Source organism: Piliocolobus tephrosceles, chromosome 1 (genome assembly GCF_002776525.5).
Source record: "Piliocolobus tephrosceles isolate RC106 chromosome 1, ASM277652v3, whole genome shotgun sequence".
NCBI lineage: Eukaryota > Metazoa > Chordata > Mammalia > Primates > Cercopithecidae > Piliocolobus > Piliocolobus tephrosceles.
The window spans coordinates 195,294,782-195,309,153 of NC_045434.1; the positions used below are offsets into that span (position 1 = coordinate 195,294,782).

Genomic DNA, 14,372 nt, shown 5'->3' on the forward strand with positions numbered 1-14,372 from the left:
TTTTGAGACGGAGTCTTGCTGTGTCTCCTGGGCTGGAGTGCAGTGGCCGGATCTCAGCTCACTGCAAGCTCCGCCTCCCGGGTTTTACCATTCTCCTGCCTCAGCCTCCGGTGTCGCTGGGACTACAGGCGCCCGCCACCTCACCCAGCTAGTTTTTTGTATTTTTTAGTAGAGACGGGGTTTCACCAGGTTAGCCAGGATGGTCTCGATCTCCTGACCTCGTGATCCGCCCGTCTCGGCCTCCCAAAGTGCTGGGATTACAGGCTTGAGCGCCCGGCCGATAAATGTTCACTCTTAAGCACATACTTTCTGGATAGCGAGAGGACCTTATCCATGCCAAAGTGCAAGATTCCAACCAGGACCATTGAGTCTGGCAGATAGCCCTTATATGGACATTCAGTAGTTTACTCTGTCCCACTGGCACAGCCACTAATTAGGAACTGGTGATTAAACCTTGTGGTCTTAAAACAGCTGGCCGTCTTTTCTCACTGGAGCCCCCTTGTGGTTGGGGTGTGTGTGGATGCTGAGCTATTCTAGAAGGGAGCAAAAAGGTGGAGTGCTGTGGTTGGTTTTCTGTGTGTGCAGAGAAATAACAGCTGTACACACACTTCATGTATATATGTGTACATATGCATACACATGAACCTCCATATGTGTACACAGGTTTCCGGTGGGTAGGAAGCTACTGATGCTTCCTAAAGAGTCCTGCAGAACTGGTGGGAAAAGAGGAACCAGTGGTAGAAATCCCCTCTGATGTATCAGGATATCCGAATATCCTCAGGGAGATCTCTGTGGCCATGCAGATCATTAGAAGTAATCAGGATCCCTGCTGCTATCACCTGTTCTTGCCCTGACAATGCAAATTCATCTACCAGGAATTGAAAGTAAGGCTAAGGTTCTTTAGAAGTCTCATAAGTAGAGAGGTGCCATTCGGGGGCATTGAAATGCTGGTATGGGAGAGGAGGTATGCAATCGATTCAAATGACTTCTTGATTCCTTGGTGTAAAAACTGCTAACTGGTAGGTGTTTGGAATATTGGATTTGGTTGGGAGCTCATCTGTCTACTGACAGCTACTTGTCTTCATTTCTATCCCAGGGACGATGGAAAAGAGGCACTCAAATTCTACACAGACCCTTCATACTTCTTTGATCTTTGGAAGGAGAAGATGCTGCAGGACACCAAGGATATCATGAAAGAGAAGAGAAAGCATAGGGTGAGGGGAAAGGGGCCTCTGTTCTCCACATCAGTAGGCACGATTGTGGAGGGGGATAAAAAGGAAGCCAGTCTTATGTGAAGTAATCATTTCGAGTGGCTGCTTGCTTGGATGCCAGGTGAAACTCTTAAAAAAATGTGTCCACACCAAGCACAACCAAGATGAAAGTATAAATCACACCAAAAATGTGTTTGTTCCCCCCAGTGCTATTAACAATTGAGTATATTCAGGCTGAGTTTTAGAAATTGACTTTTCTATTCACCATTTATTTCTCTTGCAATTTGCACCTGACTCTGCTGGACACTCAAGCTAGGCTAGTCCCTTCTCCGCCAGTTTTGCAGCTCATTTCTCAGAGATCAGCACAAGGTTCTGCAGTGTTTGATTTGTAAAAGGAGCAGTTTAATGCCTTCACTACTGACTGGGCAGGGCTAGGGTGGGGGGATATATGTAGGTTTGGGAGATTCTCCCTCCCCATAGACTCTCCCTGGTATGTATGTGACCTACCAGTTGCAACCTCAATCCCATTAGCATGGCTGCCAGGAGGCCCAGGAGAGTGCCAGAGGCAAAAGCAGCTGCACAGGCTGAAAAATTCTTCATTGGTTTTTGTTTTGTTTTGTTTTATTTAAACTATTTCCTTATATATGCCCCAGATAACTGCAGGTCTCATTACATCTCATCTCTCTTGACTGACCTTTGGGGCCAAGCAAATAATAAATAGCTGTTCACTAACTTCTAGCAATTACAGCTTTTCAAAAATGTGAATGAGTTATCCAAAGAGGAAGTGGGGTTCCCGTTGCTGGAGGCATTTGAATGTGGGGTTGAGCAAATGTTTCACCCAGGGATGGTTTGGATTAGATGGCCTCTAGGTCACTTCAAACCCAGTAATTCTGTAAGTTCTGTAGTTATTGTGTGTTGTCTAGGCAAATCATCTCTTAGATATGCATCCATGAAGATGGGTAGAATTTTAATGAAGAACTTTGGAAAATGTTCTACAAAGACCTTCCTGTTGCTTTTCATTATAGAAAGAAAAGAAAGATAATCCAAATCGAGGGAATGTAAACCCACGTAAAATCAAGACACGTAAGGAAGAGTGGGAGAAAATGAAGATGGGACAAGAATTTGTGGAGTCCAAAGAAAAGCTGGGGCCTTCTGGGTAGGTAATGCCTTTGTACTGTTGGTAGCATTCTTTGAAGGGAGTGGGGACAACAGTCTGACAGCTCTGGTGTGACACCTTTCACACCCCCTGAAGTCTGTCTCTGTGGCTTAGATCAATACCACTGTTAATCAGCTACTTTAAAGTGTATCCATCTGGTGATTAAAATTTGCTAAATAAATCAGGAGACTCAGCAATTTAAATGAAGTGACTGGAGTGGTCTGGAAAAGAAAGCCCATGACTCCTAGTGCCCTTACTCTGTAAGACACACATCTAAGGGCCCCAGAGGAAAGACTGGAAAGGGAAGAAAAGTGGTCTTGGGAATCCTTTGCCTCCACAGCGTTGATTTGAAGGTCATGCCTAAGAACTGGGCATTTCAGTCTCAGGGCTGGGGAGGGCCAGGCAAGAAAGCTGTTCACATCACCAAAGCAACTTTTCAGTCAGCCTTTGTCAGTGTTGGGGGAGAGGCTGGCCAAGGGACTGAATGCAGACCTCATAGACAGTGTGGGAAAGGTTGCTCGGCCAGTATTGAAGCTATATATCTCTGTGGAGAAATAAGAGGTGTCAGTCTGACCCCATTTCCCAATACCAAATCACACTGGAGGTTTAAAGGGGGGAAAAGATGGTTTTAAAGGTTGGTTTGATGCTTATCCTGGTGTCTGACCTGGTTGACATTCAAAGCCAAGTCACCATGACTGCTTGGCATGAATGTTGCCCTGGTTTTTTCTCTAAATACATTGCATCATGGCTGTCAGAGAACCATGCCAGCTTATGCTGGGTGTCTAGGAATGATAAAAGAAAAGAGTTGAGTTGTTCTTGCTTTTAGAAATAACTCTACCATGAAAATCTCGACTTTTAAAAATCTTGACACTTCTGACACTTGTTCTTCGTGGATTAAGAGATCTGTTTGAAAGAGTGATGAAGATGGTGAAAGAAAAAATGAACCTTTTTCTCTACTGGGAAATCAGCCCTGAGGGTACCTTCATTACCTTCACCTCCCAGTAAAGGGGGCCATTTTGTTCCATGGACCCCTTTTCGCTACGGACTGGGCGGGGCTAGGGTCAGTAGCACTGTTCAGACAGGCAATTGTCATAGGTTCAGTGACTCTTAAGGCCAGAAGCTTGTGTGTTCAGAATGCCAGCTACCCATATGTGTCTTTTTTTGTGGAGTAGGAAGATGAGGATTTGTTTCCCATTTTCCTGTTGTCCAGGCAGTTTGGAGTTGGGGCTTCATGGTTAGTCTGTCTGGACGTGCCTGTTGGTGAACCTATAAAGAGACGTGCCAAGGCTCCAGGGCTCCAGGCCTTGGGGATTTTCCACATCAGAGCATCTTTTGATTCAGTTAGTTTCCTCTAAGTCTGTTCTCCCTGGGGTCTGTTTTAGATGAGTTCTTTAGACCCCAACAATGGTGGAAAGAGGAGGAAGTGGAGCAGAGCAGGCCAGATTTTGTTAGCTGATGCTTGGTGTATTTGTGCTTGTTTGAAGTTTTGTTGTTGTTCACCCAGAACAAATTCACCCAAGGCCCAGTGCACTGAGGGACAGGTTTTCATGAGGCAAGCCCTAGCACCCTACTTTAATCGTCAGCTCATTTTGTTTGATAAGAGACCTGGCAGAAAGACCACATTTAGTACCACATAGCATCCTGCATTCATCCTGAGCTTGATTTTGCAATCCAGTGCCTCCTTGGCCTTCCAGCTTTCCAGAGGCTTGCTGACCTCAAAATCAGGCTGTGTGCCAGTCACGTGTTTGCAGCTCACTAGCCTCTGGGACTTGGCTTCACCCTTTGCCACAGGACAGACTTTGGGATTCAGGTATATCTGCACCTGACACTGGGGAGATAATTTAAAAGAACTGTTGGGTTTGACAAGGCCAACGCTGGGCAAGGAGCAGTTTTGATGATCTGGGTTGAATCCTGTTACTATAAACAATTCAGCAGAAATATCTGGGATATATTTGACAATAGAATATTTAGTCTTAAAATAAAATTTCAGTGTAACAGAAAATATGTGGGAAATATACTTATTTTATTTCTCCGTAATAGCTTTTGTATCAAATGCATTTTTGTAGTACCTTTTAAGAAGAAAAAACCCACTCAGGCTCTTTAAATGACAGTTTTTGGCATTCGGTTCATTGACAGGTATCCACCCACCTTGGTGTACCAGAATGGCAGCATTGGCTGTGTTGAAAACGTGGATGCAAGTAGCTATCCGCCACCACCACAGTCAGACTCTGCTTCTTCACCTTCTCCTTCCTTCTCCGAGGACAACTTGCCTCCTCCACCAGCAGAATTCAGGTAAATGGTGGTACCTACTCCATCCACTATCGGTGGTTATACACTCAACAACAAAAAGATGGACCAAGAGCAGTGGCTCACACCTGTAATCCCAGCATTTTGGGAGGCCAAGGTGGGAGGATCTCTTGAGGCCAAAAGTTCAAGACCAGCCTGGGTAATATAGCAAGACCTCATCCCTACTAAAAATCAAAAAAATTAGCCAGGCTTGGTGGCACACGCCTGTGGTCCCATCTACTCAGGAGACTGAGGTGGGAGGATCGCTTGAGCCTGGGAGGTTAAGGCTGCAGTGAGCTGTGATCATGCCACTGCACTCCAGCCTGAGTGACAGAGCACGACCAAAAAAAAAAAGAGTTAAAACCCTAGGTCAACATCACTAAAATAACTTCAAACAAGACTGTCTAGATCATAGAAATAATTAACACTCTATGTATATGTTGCTTCATTCTCATAGGAGTCCTCTTTTGAGATAGGTACTGTTATTCCCATGTTACAATGAGTAAACTGAGGCACAGGGGGAGTCAATGAAATGACCCAAAGGTCACAGCCAGTAAGGGCAGAGCCGTGATTGGTCAGTTGGACTCCAGAACCTGTATTCTTAACTACTCCTGTTTAGCCTATACCCAAACAAATAGAAGTTACCACCTTCTTTCTTGTTTTTTCCTTAACTTTATTTTATTTCATTTTTTTATTTTTATTTTTTGAGATGGAGTCTTGCTCTGTTGCCCAGGCTGGAGTGCAGTGGCCGGATCTCAGCTCACTGCAAGCTCCACCTCCTGGGTTTACGCCATTTTCCCGCCTCAGCCTCCCGAGTAGCTGGGACTACAGGCGCCCGCCACATTGCTAGGCTAGTTTTTTTTTTTTTTTTTTTGTATTTTTTTAGTAGAGACGGGGTTTCACCGAGTTGGCCAGGATGGTCTCGATCTCCTGACCTCGTGATCTGCCCGTCTCGGCCTCCCTATATATTTATTTGAGACGGAGTCTCTGTCACCCAGGCTGGAGTACAGTGGCGTGATCTTGGCTCACTGTAAGCTCTGCCTCTCGAATTCATGCCATTCTCCTGCCTCAGCCTCCCGAGTAGCTGAGACTACAGGCGCCCGCCACCACACTCAGCTAATTGTTTGTATTTTTAGTAGAGATGGGGTTTCACCGTGTTAGCCGGGATGGTCTCGATTTCCTGACCTCATGATCTGCCCATCTCGGCCTTCCAAAGGACTGGGATTACAGGCGTGAGCCACCGTGCCGGGCCTTTTCCTTAACTTTAACTCATCATGAAATGAAGTGGTACAATCTGCTGTTCATGAAATAGTTAGCAGATACCTTGCCCAGTTGTCCAGGAACCTAGCATAGAGTCACTTCCTCTCTTAGTGCTTCTGGTTAGTTTCACTGCTATGTTGAATCTCCAGAAACAATGAAACAAAGGGAAAAGGGGGATGAAACTCCAAATTCGTCCATTTTTATATTTGTCAGTGTCCCTAGCAGAGGTGTACAATGGAAATGTTAGGCAGTAATGACTGAAAAGAGATCTGAGAATTGTTCAGATTGCACTGTTTTCTCCGTTACTTTTGTCCCTTCTAATGCCTGATAAATGAGCGCTTTGAAAGATGCACTTTTCTCCTTGGATACTGCTTAATTAGAGATTGAATATGTTGAGGACCCCTCACATGGAGACCTAAAGCAGTGCTGTCCTCCTCCTCTCCCCTCGTTCTTCTTGGCCCTAGAAACCATTAATCCCAAATCTCCTTCTGCTTCCCAAATCACTTCCTGCTGGTGGCCCTGTCAGATGCAGCTAAGACTGGAAGGTCTGTGGAAAATTCCAAAATGGCTGCTTTTCTAAGGCGTAGCTGTTAGTGCAGGGCAGATACAAAGGTGGAAAAAGAAAACCTTCAGCTTCACACATGGCCTGAGACCTTGCAGCTGCAGCCAAGCAAATCTGATCCCAGGAGAGGTGTAGCCAGAATCCTCTTTCAGGCCTGGGTCAGGAGTCTGAAAGAGGTGGCACATTCATTTCCCATCTCTGCGGATTCTCAGATTGAGATTCATTCTCTCTCAAGATTTTCCCACATGAGCACTGAAGATGCATTCACCTAAATCTATATCCCACTCAGGTGTGGTCAGCCTGGCTTGGGTTTCCTGCCCTCTCCAATGCTGGTAAATGTTAATAGCCTGAGAAACAGAGCCTAGTGTGTGGGTGGTGTCTGAATTTTTATTCCAGTTCTTTCTTGCATGCACCCTTAACCTGGCTCCAGGATTAAATTAGCAACTGCCATGGACCATCCTTCTTAGAGAAAGGGAGAGGGGGTGCCTTCTCCTTAGAGCTGGAAAGGCAGAGGGGTCTGAGAGATGTCTCAGCTAGCCCTTACCTGATAGAGGAATCTCAAGTCCACTTCTTTCAGGTAGTTTTACTCAATCTGGCTATCTATTGGTGGGAAGCTCATTACCTTACAAGGCTGCTTATTTCATTATTTGTCTGTTCTGACCATCTGTAGGTTTTTCTTTCTGTTTAAGCCAAAGTGAAATGGTATAGTCAACCAAGATAAACCTCGGCTTATAGACAAGGCTAACTGTAGGTAGGTGTTTGCATTCTAAGCGTGATGGTGAGTCTTTTTTCTTTGGCCTTTTAGTTACCCACCGGACAACCAAAGAGGATCTGGTTTGGCTGGACCCAAAAGATCCAGTGTGGTCAGCCCAAGCCATCCACCACCAGCTCCTCCTCTAGGCTCTCCACCAGGCCCTAAACCTGGGTTTGCTCCACCACCTGCCCCTCCGCCACCTCCGCCTCCAATGATAGGCATCCCATCTCCACCACCACCTGTAGGATTTGTGTCTCCAGGGACACCTCCACCACCCTCACCCCCATCTTTCCCACCTCACCCTGATTTTGCTGCCCCTCCACCTCCTCCTCCACCACCAGCAACTGACTACCCAACTCTGCCACCACCTCCCTTGTCCCAGCCAACAGGAGGAGCACCTCCTCCTCCCCCTCCTCCTCCTCCTCCGGGGCCCCCTCCTCCCCCTTTCACTGGTGCAGATGGCCAGCCTGCTGTACCACCACTGCTTTCTGATACCACCAAGCCCAAGTCCTCCTTGCCTGCCGTGAGTGATGCCCGTAGCGACCTGCTTTCAGCCATCCGTCAAGGTAAATTTCAGTGGTGGGTCTGGGACTGTGGAGCCTTGTCTTTCTGAAGCTGGGATGACTGATTAGGGGATGGGTGAAGGGGTCCCTGTGCCCTTCCCAGGAAACAGCTTTCATTGGGTGGGGAGAGATTGGGACATTAGGTCTGGGAGCAGCCTGAGAAAAGGCTTCACCCTGAAAATATGGAGATTTAGATTTCTTTCCACCTTGGTTTAAAAGTAAAGGATTCTTTTCTTTTCTTTTTTTTTTTTTTTGAGACGGAGTCTCACTCGGAGTGCAGTCAGTGGTGCGATCTGGTGCGATCTCGGCGCACTGCAAGCTCCGCCTCCTGGATTCACGCCATTCTTCTGCCTCAGCGTAGCTGGGACTACAGGCGCCCACCACCATGCCCGGCTAACTTTTTGTATTTTTAGTAGAGACGGGGTTTCACCGTGTTAGCCAGGATGATCTTGAACTCCTGACCTCATGATCCGCCCGTTTCGGCCTCCCAAAGTGCTGGGATTACAGGCGTTAGCCACTGCGCCCAGCGTAAAGTAAAGGATTCTTAAGCTGGGATCTTTGAAGTCCTTGGAAATGTATGCTTATGCGTTTTTGCATGCATTTTTTTTCTTGGGGAAGGATCCCCATTTTTCATCAGTTTCTCTGAAGGGTCTTGTGCCTTCAAAAAAAAACAAGAATCACTGTCCTAGTGGGCCATTGTTCAGCTGGACTCAGCAACCCCCCAGCCTTCTCCACTGCTCTGCCCTTCATGTCTTCCTTCCTTGCCCCCTGCCCTCTTTCTCACCCCCTTTTTCTCCCATTTTCTTTTATCTCCTCTTTTCTCCTCTTCCATCCCCTCCCCTCCCCCTTCATCATTTCACCCTCCTGGAACATTGGAGCATTTATTCTATCAAGGGGCCAGGTGTGGTCCCAAGGGGTTATCGTGGTTCTGTTTGTGATCCTCAAAAAACTTCTACTCTAGAGAGGACAGTCTATGGCAGCTGAACCCCATTATAATTGATGGAATTGGGCAAGCTGAGGATCTGCTGTATGGAATGTGGTGCCTGCTCCCCACTTCAAAGCCTCATGAGAAGTCCTTACCAGCCTGAAAGTGTGTAAACCAGAAAGGACAGCAGGCTGCCTTTCAGACACACCTCACCAATTTCATACACTCATCTTCTGCTTTTCCACAACAACCTTCTTTTTCTCTGTCCTTTGCAATACCCCTTACCCACTGGTGGCCACTCCCCCTTACCCAGTTCCAAATGGATTCCAAGGCTGAGGACACGCCTTCCTCACCCCTCTGTCTCTCTGCCCCCAGGTTTTCAGCTGCGCAGGGTTGAGGAGCAGCGGGAACAAGAGAAGCGGGATGTTGTGGGCAATGACGTGGCCACCATCTTGTCTCGTCGCATTGCTGTTGAGTACAGTGACTCAGAAGATGATTCCTCTGAATTTGATGAGGACGACTGGTCGGATTAACTCTTTCTGCCTGCTGTCCACCTTCTTTTTCTTTCCTTCCTACCTGCCTTCTTTGATGCCAACCCCAACAGATCCGTAGGGGAGAAAGGGGAGGAAAAAAGTAATTTTAAGGGGCCAAAGCTTTCCCTGAAGCAACCAAAGATATATCCAAGTGCTTCCTCCAAATCAACATGTATTTCCTCTCCCCATTGTCAGGCCCTGAGAGGCTCCTGAGGTTCAGTAGCTGGGATGTTCCCTCTTTCCTTCAAGTGCCTGTTGCATATTGAAAGGAAGGAGAAATCCCAAAGCAGATTCCTTTGATCGGGTTTCTGTTGGAGATGGGGCCTTCCCTTAGGAGCCATATTCAACTGCAGTCTTCTAAAACGCGTGTCCTCAGCCACTTCAAATAATGCCAGCCACTTTCTGGTTCTACAGCAGAGGGAGTGGCCTGAATGGACACAGCTGGCCCCTTTCCTGTGCCCTGAAAGGGCAGAGTAGGCTGAAGGCTCCAACGGCCAGACTGCCTCACCCTTTGCCCTAATCAGCAGGGTGGGCCTGCCTTGTGCTAAACGATCTCTTATGCCTGGGATGCCCTTTATTCCAGAAGGCATCAAGCCTCTAAAGAATGTCTCACCTCCTCTGCCCAAAAATGATGCCTTTCTGTAGGCTGGAGTTGTTGCCTCCCTCCCAGGATCCCTTTGGTGAGTATGGTGTTCAGGATGCACCACCACCACCTCTAGATGCCTTCAGGCAACACAGCCCAGTTTTAACCTCTAGTATCCATGACCAAACTGTCCCTGACACATGAGAACAGGGGCCTCTTCTGGCTGTCAGGAGCAAAGCCTGAAGACTTGGAGCTGCAGGACTGGAAGAACAGTGGAGCCCCATGGGTCCCACCCTTTAAGGATGCTGAGGCCTAGAGATGGGAAGTGACTTGCTCAAGGTCACACAATTGGATAGTGACATAGCTAGAGCCCAGAGTTCCTGATTCCAAGTCACCTGTGCTTTCTGGGACCAAAGAATGGGCACCTACTGGAGTCTGGGCAGAGCTTTCTCGGCTGTATTGCTACTCCAGACCTCACCGTAGGTTGGGGTCCCAGTAGGAGGGCTCAGGGTCTGTGCCAGCCCTGTCAGTGCTGCTCAAACCTTCATAGCCTCTCTTGTCATTCTTTGTTGCCCCTTTTCTGTCACCAACGAACCACATAGCCTTGGGACCAGCCCTTTTGGGGGACCAGAAGTAGTGAGAGAAGGAAGGGGATAGGCAGCTGTGACAGGTGCTGTTTTCAATTCCTCTGCAACTCCTCCCCCTTTTATTTCCCCAATTTAAACAAAGATTCTGCCAACTGTGGAAACTTCAGTTCCTCAGGCTGGCAGCCGTGCCGGTACCTGCCTTGGGGGGCCTGGCAGCCGTGAAGTAGGCTGAAAGGCAGAGGGGCTCCAGGTCCTGTTTCCAGCTCCCCTCACTGCACATGGTGAAGCTCCCTCCCTCCCTCCCTGCTTTTCCCAGAGCTAATACACAGGTGCTGTTATTCAGGAAAAAACTGGTCAGCTCTAGCCAACAGTGAGGCTTCTTCTCTCTGCCCTAACTATTGTGTAGCCTCTTATGCTGAAATCGACTTCTGCTGGCTTCTCCGGCTTTCAGAGCCCTGAAACAAAGAGAAACAGGATCTGTCCCTAGCCAGCACAGCAAATAGTCGTAGTAATTGCCAAAGCCCTCGTAAAGCCCTCCGGCTTGAGGAGAGAGTGTAGTCATGGGTTCTGCTTCTGTGCCCTTGCTGGCCGCTTCCCCTCTGCTTTCTTTCCTGGAGCTCAGGGTGTGGGGACTGAGCCTGTAGGGGCCAGGATGCACTCTTGCCGTGGCCACTCCCAAGTGTGCCCTCTTCCCTCTCTCCAGATCAGGTGTCTCTGGCACAGGACTTGACACCAAGCTCCACACTGAGACACCAGGCTATGTGGACCCCCACCTTGTTTCCCAGCCTGCACCTTAGAAGCCGAAGGCGCTTTCATCAGAACCCTAAAATGGCCGTTGAAGGCGTCTGGGCCGCAGCCCAGCAGTAGCTAGAGAGGCAGGCAGAGGGCAGTGGTTCTCCCAAATAGGAGACCTGGGGCCTGGCCAGGCCAGGGTTTGGGCCTAATGGCTTTGACTGAATTACCCCCATCCTCCTCCTTTCCGGAAAAGGGAGAGCTAGAGCCACTCACTGTCATTCTGCTCTGACCTTGAAGGGGGCGGTGTTGGCCTGCCTTCTGGAATGGACTGAGTCCATCGTGGAAAGGACTGGGGGCAAGAGGAGGTGGGGAGGGGCGCTGCCTGCGGAAGGTAGGATTAGATCATTAGCTCAGTGACCTCCTAGGGTTTCGATGTGCTGTGTTCTCATCCTACAGCCGGTTTGGTAATGATCTGCAAGTCCCGGAGAGCAACAGCACAGCTCTGCCTGACGCTCTCATTAAAATCTATGCAGCCAAGCTCGGCACTTTGTAGCAGCCGGCCTTACGAAGCCTCCTCAACTCGGGGGGCCGGGGACCCAGTGAGCTGAGAGGCCCTCTGGGCTCCACTTATGCATATGCACCAAAAAAAAAAAAAAAAATGGCTTCTTTAGACCCAGAGCCCTTTAAGATGATAAAGGACGCAATGCAGGTAATCCTGTTTTTGGACTCACGTAACATAGAATGCAAAGTTTAGTGATTACTTAATCTGGGCCTAAGCTAGTGAGAATATGGAACAATGGACCATAAGAACTCCTAAGCTCTGAAGCCAAGGAGCCTCCTCCCTTCCTGGTTCACCCCGCCCAGGGGACCTGCCCCCATTCCTGTGGCCCTGGGGCCCAGCTTCCAATAGTGTCAGAAGCGACTTGTGGCTTTGCCTTGGTTGTGAGATGGGTACATTCCAAAGGAGCAGCTCGGGGGAGGAGGCAGGCTCAGCCAGCCCTTGGAGGCTCAGAGCAGCTGGCCCAGGCTCCAGCTCGCCTCTAGTGGAAGCTCAGAGCGCCCTCAGAAACGACCCTGGCCAATGTCACTGCATAGCCGAGGCAGTGTTGTCAGGGCTAATGTGGAATCTCTTCCCGTGGCGCCGATCCTCGACTCTGCAGCGCCAGCTTGGACAGATTGAGGTCTCTGTGGTTTTGGTGACCCTGCTTAAGCATTCCCACCGTGTCCCAGCTCTGCTCTAGGACTACCTCCCACTGTGGCCCCTCACCTGACCTCAGGGCATGGGGAGGGAGGGAGCCAGTGCTCCAGGGCCACGGGGCTTTGCTCATGAGAGATGTCAGGCTTCCTGGAGACATCAGGCTTTGAGCCCTGCTGGGGTCCAGCTGACCTGGGACCAGGTGCCGTGCAGAGCGATGTGCCTCACTGTGTGCCTCCTGCCATGTTCACTTTAACCGTGCCTCAGTGTGGGTTAGGGAACAATTTTGTTATTGTATTAAGTTTATTCAGTTAATTCACTTGAGGAACTAACCAAGTTTTACTTTCTGTCTAGAATGATGTACATGTAGTAGAGTAAGCCATAATGTTCCCAAAGTGCCTTGTTTTCTCTGATACAAACATATTTATAAGGACGTATTCCAGTGGGTTCTTGGGTGTGTTTGCCACATCAAGATTTTAGGGAATGGGTGTATGTGTAGTAGCGATGCTGTTTGAAAACAGGCCCTCTTCCCTTGAGGATGGGAAAGGAGCTCTTCAGTTGGAGATCTGGGCAGTGGGTTAAGCCAGACCCCTAAAGTGACCCTTTCCTATTCTGCCCTGTTCTTCTCAGACCCTCAGAAAGACATCCAATTTTTTTTAAAGCCCTGTAGCTCCAAGCCTGGTCTTACTTGCTTCCCTGCCAGGCTCATCGTGGGTATACCACATTTGTGCCCATTGACCTGAAGGTTCCATGTAACTGTATACACATGAATACTTAAATGCCAGCATTTTAAATAATTTGATAAAGTCTTTATAGCCACTCAGCCACCTCTGGTGTTTGTGGTATTGTTTTAATGGGACAAGAGATTAGAAGGAAGTGATACTAATAGTCACAGGTGGTGGCCAGAGCTCAGGAGGGGGCTCCAGTGTGGGTGGGCCTGAAGGGCAGGAGGCTTTTGGGTGCAGAAAGTGCACCATGTGCAGAAGGCTGGAAACCATTTCAATTTAGGAGGAGACCCAGGTTGGAGGGCCTGCAGGCCCAGATACCCAGTCCCCTTTTCATCATGAGAAGGGGTGTGCTGGGGCCGCAGGAGACAATCTGCTGGCAACTGTTTGCATCAAGCAGGAGAGGAGTACAGGCTGAATGCTGATGCTGTGCCCAACATCTGGCCGGCATCTTGTCTGCCTTTCAGACCCAAGCAACTTACCTTAAATAGAACGATTTACAATGGAATCCGATAAAAGGTTTAGGCTGCTGCATGCCCCTTCTGCCTGAGGAAGGCAAGGGGGCTGGGTTTGTATTCTGACCCAAAAAATGACCTACCCAGGAAGCAACGGTTGTTCCAAGCACAGCTGCTGCGGGTAACTGTCCCTGGGGGTAATTTATGAGCAGACACCCAGTTCCGGACCCAGCAGACACAGTGTAGTGGCCCCCGGGAGAGGGGCGGGAGCAGAGTTGGTGACTGCGGGTCACGCCTGCTGTTCGGAGTCACCCACTGGCGTCCCAGGAGAGGGGGCAGAAGTTTTGAATTGTCAGCAACTGCTGCGCCAGCCGCTCTGAGCTCATCGCTGGAGGTGGTGGTGCAGAGAAGGGGGCCGCGGAGCCAGTTCGCCCCTGCAAAGCCCCTTCCCTCCACCCGTCTGCTCAGGCCTGTGTTTAGTCAGCACTTGGCTTCCCAAGGCCGGTGACTGACAGGCAGCCAGACGCCCGCCCTGGCAGAAGACAAAATGGTGGTGCGGGAGCCGCCCTTGCTAGGGAATTGGAGGGAAGGAGTGTGACTCTGGGAAGAAAGAGGCCTGAGCTTGAATTCTGGCCCTGCCACTCGGGAGCTGTGACCCTGTGCAAGTCTCTTCACCTCCTTGGGCTGATCCTAAGAATAATAAGCATTTATTGAGCGCCCACTACCTGCCAAAGACGGCATATCTTTTATTTCATTCTTAAGAGGCAAGGGTCCCCCGTTTTACACAGGAGAGAAACAGGTTCACAGTTGCCTGAGATCACATAGCTGGCCAGGAACAGAAC

General features: G+C 49.1%; 1 protein-coding gene across 1 annotated transcript; it reads left to right on the top strand.

The window, feature by feature from the left end:
* The first annotated feature begins 268 nt into the window (after positions 1-268).
* Positions 269-13,177, top strand: WASF2 (WASP family member 2). Its single transcript, XM_023219513.2, has 5 exons — positions 269-1,214; positions 2,237-2,367; positions 4,504-4,659; positions 7,281-7,795; positions 9,093-13,177. The coding sequence occupies exons 1-5, from the start codon at positions 1,167-1,169 to the stop codon at positions 9,248-9,250; spliced, it is 1,008 nt and encodes a 335-aa protein (XP_023075281.1). The 5' UTR covers positions 269-1,166; the 3' UTR covers positions 9,251-13,177.
* Positions 13,178-14,372: the final 1,195 nt, after the last annotated feature.